Source organism: Platalea leucorodia (genome assembly GCF_965183815.1).
Source record: "Platalea leucorodia genome assembly, contig: HAP1_HAP1_SCAFFOLD_725, whole genome shotgun sequence".
Taxonomy (NCBI): Eukaryota; Metazoa; Chordata; class Aves; order Pelecaniformes; family Threskiornithidae; genus Platalea; species Platalea leucorodia.
Window position 1 is genome coordinate 1 of NW_028120926.1, and position 13,117 is coordinate 13,117.

Sequence of the window (13,117 nt, forward strand, 5' to 3'; positions counted from 1 at the left end):
GGTCGAGCGACGCCCCGCCCCTTCACCTCCCCCTCCCTCCAGGGCCGGCGCCGCCGACCAATGAGAAGGGTGAGCGCGCGGATGGGCGGGCGGAGCGGCCAATGGGAGCGCGGCGGAGGGGGGGCGGGCGGGAGGGGCGGGGCGAGCGCGGAGCGGCGCCGCCATTTTGCTGGCGGGGAGCGGCGGCGGCGGAGCGGCGCGGAGAGGTCGGGGCCTACCGGGGAGGGGCGGGGCTTACCGGGGAGGGGCGGGGTTTACCGGGGAGGGGAGGGGCTTACCGGGGCCCCCGGCGCCGGCGGGGATTGGATAGGAGGGGGTGAGGGGGCGGGGCCCGGCGCTGGAGCCCGCTGGAGGGGGGCGGGGCCCGGCCTGGGTGCCGGGGTGGGCGGGGTTTCGCATGCTAATGAGGGGGCGGGGCCGGGCGGGGGTCCTCTGCTGCCTTGGCTACCTCTGGGGCTGGTCCCAGTTCATCCCAGTTCCCTCCCAGTTACCCCCCCAGGCCCTCCCAGTATCCGCCAGTGCCTCCCAGTACCGCCTCACGTCATTCCAGTCCCTCCCACTCCCTCCCAGTTGCCCTCCAATACCTCCCAGTACCTCACCAGTTCATCCCAGTCCTTCCCAGTGCCCCCTCAGGTCATCCCAGTCACTCCCAGTGCTCCTCCAGTTCATCCTAGTCTGTCCCAGTGCCTCCCAGTACCCATGCAGGTGCTCCCAGTGCCCCCCACTGCCTCCCAGTACTCCTTGTAGTTCATCCCAGTTCTTCCTATTCCTTTCCAGTGCCCCACCCAAGTCATTCCAGTCAGTCCCAGTGTCTCCCAGTACTCCTCCAGTTCATCCTCATCCATCCTAGTTTGTCCTAGTTCCCCCCAGTTCATCCCAGTCCCTTCCAGTGCCTCCCAGGTCACCCCAGTCCCTCCAGCACCCACCAGTTATTTCCTATTCCCTCCCAGTTACATCTAGTGTTCCCCCAGTTCATCCCAGCCCCTCTTGGTGCAACCCAGTTACCCCCCAGTGCCTCCCAGTACCACCCCAGCTCATCCCAGTGGCCTCCAGTGCCTCCTATTACCCCCCAGTACCCTCCCAATCCCTCCCAGTACCCCCCAAGTTCATCCCAGTGCCCCCAGGACATCCCAATGCCTCCCAATGCTGCCCAGTTGCTTCCCAGTGCCCCCCAGTACCCTCCCAGTCCCTCCCAGTCCCCCCAGTCACGCTGTCCCCCACAGGTGCCAGCACCATGGAGTACGAGCGCAGGTAGGGGGGGACCCGGGGGGACCCCAAAACTGGGGGCTGGGGGGGGGAGGGGTCTTTTGGGGACCCTCTCAAGGGGGGGAGGGGACTTTTGGGGGACCCCCGAGAGGGGAGGGGACATTGGGGAACCGGGGGGGGGGCATTTTGGGGACCCCCAAGGGGGGAGGGGACGCTTGGGGACCCTGGGGGGGGGGACATTTTGGGGACCCCCAAGGGGGGAGGGGACATTGGGGACCCCAAAAGGGGGGAGGGGACATTGGGGACCCCGGGAGGGGACATTTTGGGGACACCCGAGGGGGGAGGGGACATTGGGGACCCCGGGAGGGGACGTTTTGGGGACCCCTGAGTGGGGAGGGGACATCGGGGAACCTTGCGGGGGTGTGGGGACGTTTGGGGACCCTGGTGGAGGGAGGGGACATTGGGGACCCGGGGGGGGGGACATTTTGGGGACCCCTGAGGGGGGAGGGGACATTGGGGACCCGGGGGGGGGACATTTTGGGGACCCCTGAGGGGGGAGGGGACATTGGAGACCCCTGGGGGGGGGAGGGGACATTGGGAACCCCCCCTGACCCCTCCCCCTCCCGCAGGGGGGGCCGCGGGGACCGGACGGGGCGCTACGGGGGAGCCCCCGCCCCCGCCGAGGAAAGCTCCCGCACCCAACGGGATCACGACTATCGCGACATGGATTATCGCGGCTACGGGGGGCCCCCGGAGGGACCCCCCGCTCCCGGGACCCCCCCTCAGGTGGGTGCCGGACGCCGCGGACCCCTCCCCACACCCACCCCACCTTAACCCCCCCCTTTTCGCCCCTCCCCCAGGCCTCCTACGAGGGCTCGGAGCCCCCCCGGAAGCGGGACCCCCCCCCGGCCCCCCCGACCTTGACCTTCGGTGCCGACGGTGACTACCGGGACCAGGATTACCGGCCGGAGGCAACCGAAGACGAGCCGCGGGCCAGCACCATCGTCATGCTCCGCATGCTGCCCCAGGCCGCCACCGAGAACGACGTAAGCCACGCCCCCTTTGGGGGGACACGCCCACTCAGCTAAGCCCCGCCTCCTTCGGGGGGGGCGCGCTGGTCCTTTAAATCCCGCTGGAGACCTGCAGGTCCAGCCTGGGGAGGATTAGCCACGCCCCTTTGCCCTGGCCACGCCCACTGGGCCGGCCACACCCACAGAGATTGGCCACACCCCTGGTGAAGCCCCGCCTCCCCAGCATTTGCTCAATAGCAGGTCATCTGGGGAGGGTTGACCACGCCCCCTTGTCTTTGGCCACGCCCATCGGTCCGACCACGCCCATTTGCATTGCCCAGACCTACTTTGGCCACGCCCACTTGGCCACACCCCTATTAAGCCCCACCCTCCTGGCACTCATGACATTTGCTCAATAGCAGGTCAGTTTGGGGATGGTTGGCCACGCCCCCTCACCTTGACCACACCCCCTTTTCTTGGCCACGCCCCTTCTGTTGGCCACGCCCCTCATCTTGGCCACACCCCCAGCCAAGCCCCGCCTCTCAGGGGCGCGCTGGCCCTTTAAATCCCCCCCCCCGTTGTGCTGTGGCCCTGAAGAGCCATAGCCACGCCCACTAAGGCAGGCCACGCCCCCTCCACCCGACCACACCCCAACAAAGCCACGCCCCCTTTTCCCAAGGCCACGCCCCCTCACAGGCACCCTCCCCTGAGCTCCTGGGTCCCTCGCTCCCCCCGCGTCCCCCCCAAACCCCCGGGTCCCCCCCAAACCCTGGGTCCCCCCCACCCTTGGGTGCCCCCCCCCCCCCCCCGGCCCCCCCCCCACCCCTGGGTCCCCCCCAGACCCCCGGGTCCCCTCCCCTCCACCCTGGGTGCCCCCCAGATGCCGGGGGAGGACATTTTGGGTGCCCTTGGGTGGGGGGCGAGCGGCTTTGGGGGTCTGCCAGGCATTTGGGGGGCCCCTCCCCCGGACTCTTGGGTGCCCCCCGAATGCTGGGGTCCCCCTAAACCTGGGTGTCTCCCCCCCCGCCCCCCCCAGATCCGGGCGCAGCTGCAGGCGCAGGGGGTGCAGCCCCGCGAGGTGCGGCTGATGCGGAACAAGTCGTCAGGTGAGCGCGGGCGCCCGGGACCCCGCTTTTGGGAGGGAAGGGTGGGCACCCAGAGGCCTGGGTGCCTTTTGGGGGGGCACCCACCCACCTGGGATTCTTGGGGGGGCACCCAGGGGTCCCAATCCTATCCCTAAGGGCACCCAGGGGTGCTGGTCCTGGCCCCAGGGGCACGGGGGGGTCCCAATCCTATCCCTAGGAGCACCCAGGGGTGCTGTGCCAGGCTTGGGGGGCACCCAGGGGTGCTGATCCTGGCCCCAGGGGCACCCAGGGGTCCCAATCCTATCCCTAGGGGCACCCAGGGGTGCTGTGCCAGGCTTGGGGGGCACCCAGGGGTGCTCATCGCCTCCCCAGGAGCACCCAGGGGTGCCCCCCCTCTCTCTAGGAGCACCCAGGGGTGCTGATTCCGTCTCTAGGGGCACCCAGGGGTGCTGGCTGTGTTCCCAGGGAGCACCCAGGGGTGCTGCACCAGGCTTAGGGGGCACCCAGGGGTGCTGGTCCCATCCCCAAAGGGCACCCAGGCATCCCAATCCTATCCCTAGGAGCACCCAGGGGTGCTACGGTAGACTTGGGGGGCACCCAGGGGTGCTCATCATCTCCTCAGGAGCACCCAGGGGTGCTGCGCTGGGCTTGGGGGGCACCCAGGGGTGCCCGTCCCCTGCCCAGGAGCACCCAGGGGCGCCCGTCCTCTCCCTAGGAGCACCCAGGGGTGCTGATTCCATCTCTAGGGGCACCCAGGGGTGCCAGTCCCATCCCCAAGAGCACCCAGGGGTGCTGACCCATCCCCAGGGGCACCCAGGGGTGCTGGTCCCATCCCTAGGGGCACCCAAGGGCGCTGGTTCCGTTCTCAGGGAGCACCCAGGGGTGCTGCGCCGGATTTAGGGGGCACCCAGCGGTGCCAGTCCCCACCCCAGGGGCACCCAGGGGTGCCAATCTCATCGCCAGGGGCACCCCAGGGGTGCTCGTGCCGGATTTGGGGGGCACCCAGGGGTGCCAGCCTCTCCCAAGGAGCACCCAGGGGTGCTGTACCGGACTTGGGGGGCACCCAGGGGTGCCCGTCATCTCCCCAGGGGCACCCAGGGGTGCCAGTCTTGTCCCTAGGGAGCACCCAGGGGTGCTGCGCCGGACTTAGGGGGCACCCAGGGGTGCCCGTCCCATCTCTAGGAGCACCCAGGGGTGCTGGTCCTGTTTCCCAGGGGCACCCAGGGGTGCCGGTCCCCTCCCCAGGAGCACCCAGGGGTGCTGACCTGTCCCCAGGGGCACCCAGGGGTGCTGGTCTCAGCTCTAGGGGCACCCAGGGGTGCTGGTCCTGTTTCCTGGGGGCACCCAGGGGTGCCCGTCCCCTCCCCAGGAGCACCCAGGGGTGCTGGTCCCAGCTCTAGGGGCACCCAGGGGTGCCGATCCTGTTTCCTGGGGGCACCCAGGGGTGCCCGTCCCCTCCCCAGGAGCACCCAGGGGTGCTGCGCCATACCCAGGGGCACCCAGGGGTGCCGGTCCCGTCCCCAGGGGCACCCAGGGGTGCCGGTCCCGTTGCCTGGGGGCACCCAGGGGTGCCTGTTTTCCGCCCAAGGGGCACCCAGGGGTGCCAGACCCACCTCAGGCAGCACCCAAGGGTGCTGGTCCTGTCCCCAGGAGCACCCAGGGGTGCTGCGCCCTCCCCAGGGGGCACCCAGGGGTGCCCGTACCCTATCTAGGGGGTCCCAGAAGCACCTATAGGAGCTCATAGCCCACTTAGGGGGTCCCAGAGGGGTCCCAGGAGCACCCATGGGTGCCCATTCCCAACCAGAGGATCCCCTGGGTGCCCGTAGCCATCCCAGGGGAGCGTTAGGAGCACCCATGGGTGCCTATACCCTACTGGGGGGTCCCAGAGGCACCTATGGGTGCTCATCCCAAACCCAAGGGGTCCCAGGGGTGTCCCAAGAGCACCCATGGGTGCCCGTATCCTACTTAGGGGAGTCCAGTGGGAACCCAGGAGCACCCATAGGAGCCCATCTGCACCCCAAAGGGTCCCAGAGGGGTCCCGAGAGCACCCATGGGTGCCCGTATCCCACCCAGAGCATCCAAAGGGTGCCCGTGCCCACCCCGAAAGACCCCAGAAGGGTCCCGGGAGCACCTATGGGTGCTGATACCCAAGGCGGGAGATTCCAAGGGTGCCCCTACCCAACCCAGAGAGCTACCGGGAGCACCCATGGGTGCCCATCCCCACCGAGAGGGTCCCAGGGGGTCCCAGGAGCACCCGTGGGTGCTCATCGCCACCCATGGGGGTCCCAGGAGCACCCGTGGGTGCCTGTTCCCCCCCCAAAGTGTCCCCAGGAGGTCCAAGGAGCACCCGTGGGGGTCCCAGGAGCACCCATGGGTGCCCATTCCCCCCCCCAAGTGTCCCAGGGACCCTCTAGATGCACCCATGGGTGCCCATTCCCCCCCCAAAGTGTCCCGGGGAGGTCCCGGGGGCACCCGTGGGGGCCTCTTCCCACCCCAAAGTATCCCAGGGAGCCCCTAGAAGCACCCATGGGTGCCTGTTCCCCCCCAAAGTGTCCTGGGGAGGTCCCAGGGGCACCCATGGGTGCTCATCCCTGCCCCAGGGGGTCCAGGGGGGTCCCAGGAGCACCCATAGGTGCTCATCCCCACCCCAGGGGATCCCAGGGGGGTCCCAGGAGCACCCATAGGTGCCCATACCCACCCGTGGGGGGTCCTAGGAGCACCCATGGGTGCCCATTCCCCCCCCAGAGTGTCCCGGGGCACCCGTGGGGATCCCAGGAGCACCCATGGGTGCCCATCCCCACCCCAGGGGGTCCCAGGGGGGTCCTGGGGCACCCGTGGGGGTCCCCAGAGCACCCATAGGTGCCCATCCCCACCTGTGGGGTCCCAGGAGCACCCGTGGGTGCCTACCCCCACCCCAGGAGGTCCCAGGGGGGTCCCAGGAGCACCCATGGGTGCCCATTCCCAGCCATGGGGATCCCAGGAGCACCCATGAGCAACCACTCCCCCTCTAAATGTTGCAGGGGGGTCCCAGGGGCACCTGTGGGGGTCCCAGGAGCACCCATGGGTGCCCATCCCTGCCCCAGGGGGTCCCAGGGGGTCCCAGGAGCACCCGTGGGGGTCCCAGGAGCACCCATGGGTGCCCATCCCTGCCCCAGGGGGTCCCAGGGGGTCCCAGGAGCACCCATGGGGTCCCAGGAGCACCCATAGGTGCCCATCCCCACCCCAGGGGGTCCCAGGAGCACCCGTGTTGGTCCTAGGAGCACCCATGGGTGCCCATCCCCACCCATGGGGATCCCAGGAGCACCCATAGGTGCCCATCCCCACCCCAGGGAGTCCCAGGGGGGTCCCAGGGGCACCCATAGGTGCCAATCCCCACCCGTGGTGGTCCCAGGAGCACCCATGGGTGCCCATCCCCACCCATGGGGGTCCCAGGGGGGGTCCCAGGAGCACCCATGGGTGCCCATCCCCACCCATGGGGGTCCCAGGGGGGGTCCCAGGAGCACCCATGGGTGCCCATCCCCACCCCAAAGTGTCCCAGGGGGGTCCCAGGAGCACCCATAGGTGCCCATCCCCACCCCAGGGGGTCCCAGGGGGGTCCCTGGAGCACCCATAGGTGCCCATCCCCACCCCAGGGGGTCCCAGGGGGGTCCCTGGTGCACCCATAGGTGCCCACCCCCACCCCAGGGGTTCCCAGGGGGGTCCCAGGGGCACCCATGGGTGCCCATCCCCACCCTAGGGGGTTCCAGGGGGGTCCCAGGGGCACCCATGGGTGCCCACCCCCGCCCACCCTCCCGCCGGCTCCTTCCAGGTCAGAGCCGCGGCTTCGCCTTCGTGGAGTTCCACCACGTGCAGGACGCGGCGCGGTGGATGGACGCCAACCAGGTCGCTGCCCCCCACCCATGGGTGCCTGCCCCCGGGGGGGTGGGCGCTGGGTCCCCTCCCCGCGGGGTTGCTGGGGGTTACTGGGGGTTACTGGTGTGTGCTGGGGGGGGGGGGGTGCCCGGGTTCCCGTCTGCCTCGCGCCCGCGCGATCCTCGTGCGAGGGACTCGGGCAAGGCCCTCGTGCAAGGCCCTCGTGCAAGACCCGTGTGCGCCCTTATGTGAGCTCCTCGTCCTCGTGCAAGGCCCTCGTGCAAGACCCTTGGGCGCCCTTGTGGGAGGCCCTCGTGCAAGGCCCTCGTGCAACCCTCGTGCAAGGTCCTCGTGCACCCTTATGTGAGGCCCTCGTGCAACCCTTGTGCAAGACCCTTGTGCACCCTTATGTGAGGCCCTCGCGCAAGGCCCTTGTGCAAGGCCCTCGCGCAAGACCCTTGTGCGCCCTTATGCGAGACCCTCGTGCAAGGCCCTCGTGCAACCCTCGTGCAAGGTCCTCGTGCACCCTTATGTGAGGCCCTCGTGCAAGGCCCTCGTGCAACCCTCATGCAAGACCCTTGTGCGCCCTTATGGGAGGCCCTCGTGCAAGGCCCTTGTGCAACCCTCGTGCAAGACCCTTGTGCAGCCTTATGTGAGGTCCTCATCCTCGTGCAAGGTCCTCGTGCAAGGTCCTTATGCAAGAGCCTCGTGCAAGAGCCTCACGCAAGACCCTTGTGCACCCTTATGTGAAGTCCTCGTGCAAGGCCCTTGTGCAAGGTCGTCGTGCAAGACCCTTGTGCACCCTTATGTGAGGTCCCCGTGCAAGGTCCTCGTGCGAGACACTTGTGCAACCCTCGTGCAAGACCCTCGTGCGCCCTTATGTGAGGTCCTCGTCCTCATGCAAGGCCCTTGTGCAAGGCTCCTGTGCAAGGTCCTTGTGCAAGGTCCTCGTGCAAGACCTTTGTGCACCCTTATGTGAGGTCCTTGTGCAACGTCCTTGTGCAAGGTCTTTGTGCAAGACCCTTGTGCGCTCTTACGCGAGGTCCTTGTGCAAGGTCCTCGTGCGAGACCCCTCGTTTAAGACGCTTGTGCAACCCTCGTGCAAGCCTCGTGCACTCTTATGTGAGACCCTCGTGCAAGGTCCTTGTGCGAGACCCTTGGCCCCCCTCGTGCGAGCCCTCGTGCGAGCCCTGGTGCCCCCCTCGTGCAAGCCCTCGCGCAAGCCCTGGCGTCTCCTTGTACGAGCCCTCGTGCAAACCCTCGTGCGAGCCCCGACGCGAGCCTTCACGCGTCCTCGTGCGAGCCCTGGTGCGAGTTCTGCTATGAAGCCTCGTGTGCTCTTGTGCGAGCCCTCGTGCGAGCCCTGGTGCGAGCCCTCGTGCCCCTGGTGCGAGCCCTCGTGTCTCTTGGTTCGAGCCCCCGTGCAAGCCCTCGTGCGAGCCCTTGTGCCTCTTGGTGCGAGCCCTGGTGCCCCTGGTGCGAGCCCTCGTGCGAGCCCTCGTGCAAGCCTGGTGCGAGCCCTCGTGTCTCTTGGTGCGAGCCCTCGTGCAAGCCCTCGTGCGAGCCCTCGGGTCTCTGGGCATGAGCCCTGGTGCGAGCCCCCGTGTGAGCCCTGGTGCCCCCCGGTGCGAGCCCTCGTGCGAGCCCCGTACGAGCCCGCTGTGAGCCACGGTGCCCCTGGTGCGAGCCCTTGTGCCCCCTCACTGCCCCCCCACGCCAGCCCTGGTGCCTCCTCAGTGCAAGCCCTCGTGCGAGCCCTGGTGCCCCCCGCTACGAGCCCTGGTGCCCCGTCGTGCAAGCCCTCGTGTGAGCCCTTGTGTGAGCCCTTGCGCGAGCCCTCGTGCCTCTCGGTGCGAGCCCTGGTGCCCCCGGTGCGAGCCCTTGTGCCCCCCAGTGCCCCCTCACGCCAGCCCCATGCCCCCCTGGTGCGAGCCCTCGTGCGAGCCCCGTGCGAGCCCTCGTGCCTCTTGCTGTGAGCCCTGGTGCCCCCGGTGCGAGCCCTCGTGCGAGCCCCTGTGTGAGCCCTCGGGTCTCTTGGTGCAAGCCCCGGTGCGAGCCCTGGTGCCCCCCGGTGCGAGCCCTCGTGTGAGCCCCGGTGCCCCCAGTGCGAGCCCTGGTGCGAGCCCTCGTGCCTCTTGGTGCGAGCCCCGGTGCCCCTGGTGCGAGCCCTTGTGCAAGCCTGGTGCGAGCCCTCGTGTCTCTTGGTGCGAGCCCTCGTGCAAGCCCTGGTGCGAGCCCTCGTGTCTCTTGGTGCGAGCCCTTGTGCAAACCCTTGTGCAAGCCCTCGTGTCTCTTGGTGCGAGCCCTCGTGCAAGCCCTGGTGCGAGCCCTCGTGTCTCTTGGTGCGAGCCCTTGTGCAAGCCCTTGGGCCTCTTGGTACGAGCCCTGGTGCCCCCGGTGCGAGCCCTCGTGCGAGCCCTCGTGCAAGCCATGGTGCTCCCTGCTACGAGCCCTGGTGCCCCCCCAGTGCGAGCCCCCGTGCGAGCCCTGGTGCCTCCTGGTGCGAGCCCTCCTGCGAGCCCTCGTGCAAGGCCTTGTACCTCTTGGTGCGAGCCCTCGGGGCCCCCGGTGCGAGCCCCGGTGCCCCCCCACACCAGCCCTGGTGCCCCCGGTGCGAGCCCCCGTGCGAGCCCTTGTGCGAGCCCTTGTGCAAGCCCTCGTGCCTCTCGGTGCGAGCCCTGGTGCGAGCCCTAGTGCGAGCCCTCGTGCCTCTCGGTGTGAGCCCTGGTGCCCCTGGTGCGAGCCCTTGTGTCTCTTGGCACGAGCCCTGGTGCGAGCCCTGTGCGAGCCCTCGTGCCTCTCGGTGCAAGCCCTGGTGCCCCCGGTGCGAGCCCTTGTGCAAGCCTGGTGCAAGCCCTGGTGCCCCTGGTGCGAGCCCCGGTGCCCCCTCACACCAGCCCTGGTGCCCCCCTCGTGCGAGCCCTCGGGCCTCTTGGTGCGAGCCCTGGTGCCCCTGGTGCGAGCCCTGGTGCGAGCCCTCGTGCCTCTTGGCACAAGCCCTTGTGCGAGCCTGGTGCGAGCGCTCGTGCGAGCCCTTTGCAAGCCCTTTGTGAGCCCTGGTGCCCCTGGTGCGAGCCCTCGTGTGAGCCCTTGTGCAATCCTGGTGCAAGCCCTCGTGTCTCTTGGTGCGAGCCCTGGTGCGAGCCCTGGTGCCCCCCTGGTGCAAGCCCTCGTGCGAGCCCTCGTGCAAGCCTGGTGCGAGCCTTTGTGTCTCTTGGTGCGAGCCCTCGTGCGAGCCCTCGTGCGAGCCCTCGTGTCTCTTGGTGCGAGCCCTGGTGCCCCTGGTGCAAGCCCTGGTGCCCCCCCACTGCCCCCCCGGTGCGAGCCCCGTGCGAGCCCCCGTGTGAGCCCATGCGAGGCCGGTGCGAGCCGCGGTGCCCCCCCGGTGTGAGCCCCCGTGCGAGCTCTCGTGCGAGCCCGGTGCAAGCCCCATGTGAGGCTGGTGCGAGCCCTGGTGCCCCCCCCGGTGCGAGCCCCCGTGCGAGGCCGTGCGAGGCCGGTGCAAGCCCTGGTGCCCCCCCGTGCGAGCCCCCGTGCGAGCCCATGCGAGGCCGGTGCAAGCCCTGGTGCCCCCCCGTGTGAGCCCCCGTGCGAGCCCTCGTGCGAGCCCGGTGCGAGCCCCATGTGAGGCTGGTGCGAGCCCTGGTGCCCCCCCCGTGCCCCCTCTGTGCCCCCCGTGCGAGCCCCGGTGTGAGGCCGGTGCGAGCCCTGGTGCCCCCCCATGCCCCCCCGGTGCCCCCCCCCGTGCCCCCCGTGCGAGCCCCGGTGCGAGGCCGCTGCGAGCCCTGGTGCCCCCCCGTGCCCCCCTGGTGCCCCCCCCGTGCGAGGCCGGTGCGAGCCCTGGTGCCCCCCCGGTGCCCCCCCCCGTGCCCCCCCCCGTGCCCCCCCGTGCGAGGCCGTGTGAGCCCTCGTGCGAGGCCGCTGCGAGCCCTGGTGCCCCCCGTGCGAGCCCTGGTGCGAGGCCGGTGCGAGCCCTGGTGCCCCCCTGGTGCCCCCCCCCGGTGCCCCCCCCTGTGCCCCCCGTGCGAGCCCCGGTGTGAGGCCGGTGCGAGCCCTGGTGCCCCCCCATGCCCCCCCGGTGCCCCCCCCCGTGCCCCCCGTGCGAGCCCCGGTGCGAGGCCGCTGCGAGCCCTGGTGCCCCCCCGTGCCCCCCCGGTGCCCCCCCCGTGCGAGGCCGGTGCGAGCCCTGGTGCCCTCCCCGGTGCCCCCCCCCCGTGCCCCCCCCGTGCCCCCCGTGCGAGCCCGGTGCGAGGCCGGTGCGAGCCCTGGTGCCCCCCTGGTGCCCCCCCGGTGCCCCCCCCCGTGCCCCCCGTGCGAGCCCGGTGCGAGGCCGGTGCGAGCCCTGGTGCCCCCCCGGTGCCCCCCCGGTGCCCCCCCCCGTGCGAGGCCGTGCGAGCCCGGTGCGAGGCCACTGCGAGCCCTGGTGCCCCCCCGGTGCCCCCCCGGTGCCCCCCCCCCGTGCGAGGCCGTGCGAGCCCGGTGCGAGGCCGGTGCGAGCCCTGGTGCCCCCCCGGTGCCCCCCCCGTGCCCCCCCGTGCGAGGCCGTGTGAGCCCTCGTGCGAGGCCGCTGCGAGCCCTGGTGCCCCCCCGGTGCCCCCCCCGGTGCCCCCCCCCGTGCGAGGCCGTGCGAGCCCGGTGCGAGGCCACTGCGAGCCCTGGTGCCCCCCCGGTGCCCCCCCGGTGCCCCCCCCCCGTGCGAGGCCGTGCGAGCCCGGTGCGAGGCCACTGCGAGCCCTGGTGCCCCCCCGGTGCCCCCCCCGTGCGAGGCCGTGCGAGCCCGGTGCGAGGCCGGTGCGAGCCGCGGCGCCCGCTCCCCGCAGCACGGGCTGAGCCTGCTGGGGCAGCGCGTCTCCCTCCACTACAGCGACCCCAAGCCCAAGATCAACGAGGACTGGCTCTGCGCCAAGGTGGGGGCTTGGGGGGGCCGGGGGGGGGCCGGGGGGGGGCCGGGGGGGGTTTGGGGGGTCCTGGGGGGTCCTGGGGGGGGTCCAGGGGGGGTTTGGGGGGTCCTGGGGGGTCCTGGGGGGGTCCTGGGGGGGGGGTGGGGGGGCCGGGGGGGGTCCTTGAGGGGTTCTGGGGGGGTTTAGGGGGTCGTGGGAGGGTTTGGGGGGTCCGGGGGGGGGTTGGGGGGCCCTGGGGGGGGTCCTGGGGGGGGTTAGGGGGGGACCTGGAGGGTCCTGGGGGGGTCCTGGGGGGGGTTGGGGGGGTCCTGGGGGGTCCTGGGGGGGTTTGGGGGGGACTAGGGGGGTCCTGGGGGGGTCCTTGAGGGGTTCTGGGGGGGGTTTAGGGGGTCCTGGGGGGGGGTTAGGGGGGTTCTTGAGGGGTCTTGGGGGGGTTGGGGGGTCTTGGAGGGGTCCTGGGGGGGTCTTGGTGGGGTTTAAGGGGGTCCTGGGGGGGTTCGGGGGGTCCTGGGGAGGGTTTGGGGGGGTCCTGGGGGGGGTTTGGGGGGCCCTGGGGGGGTTTGGGGGGTCCCTGGGGGGTCCCTGGGGGTCCAGGGGGGATTTGAGGGGGCCCTGGCGGGGGGAGGGGGCAGATTTGGGGGGTCCCCGGGGGGGGGGGGGGAGGGGCGCGGGGGGGTTGGGGCGCGACGCGAGGTTTGGGGGTGTCCGGGCAGTGCGGGGTGCAGAACTTCAAGCGGCGGGAGAAGTGCTTCAAGTGCGGCGTCCCCAAAGCGGGTGAGTCACCCCCAAAACCCCCGGCTTTCGCCCCAAAACTGCCCGGGGGTCCCCCAAAATCCAGCTGGGGGGGGGGGCGGGGAATTTGGGGGGGGGGGGGGGGGGTAGTGAATTTGGGGGCTCGGTTGGTGAATTTGGGGGTACAAGGGGGGGAAATGGGGGGGCTAGGGGGTGATTTGGGGGTGCAACAGCCCCGTTTTGGGGTTCAACCACCAGATTTTGGGGGTGAACCCCCCCGATTTTGGGGTCCAACCCCCCCAAATTCGGGGGCTCAACCCCCCCGATTTTG

At 71.0% G+C, this 13,117-nt stretch overlaps 1 protein-coding gene across 1 annotated transcript; it reads left to right on the forward strand.

Annotated features, from left to right (window-relative positions):
• Positions 1-141: 141 nt before the first annotated feature.
• On the forward strand, positions 142-12,828 carry LOC309604383 (RNA-binding protein 10-like; the record flags this gene model as incomplete). The annotated part of the gene is made up of 8 exons (XM_082339330.1): positions 142-206; positions 1,224-1,251; positions 1,836-1,992; positions 2,067-2,252; positions 3,253-3,322; positions 7,110-7,183; positions 11,974-12,060; positions 12,768-12,828. Coding segments are annotated over exons 2-8 (652 nt in total), but the record flags the coding sequence as incomplete, so codon positions are not given.
• Positions 12,829-13,117: the final 289 nt, after the last annotated feature.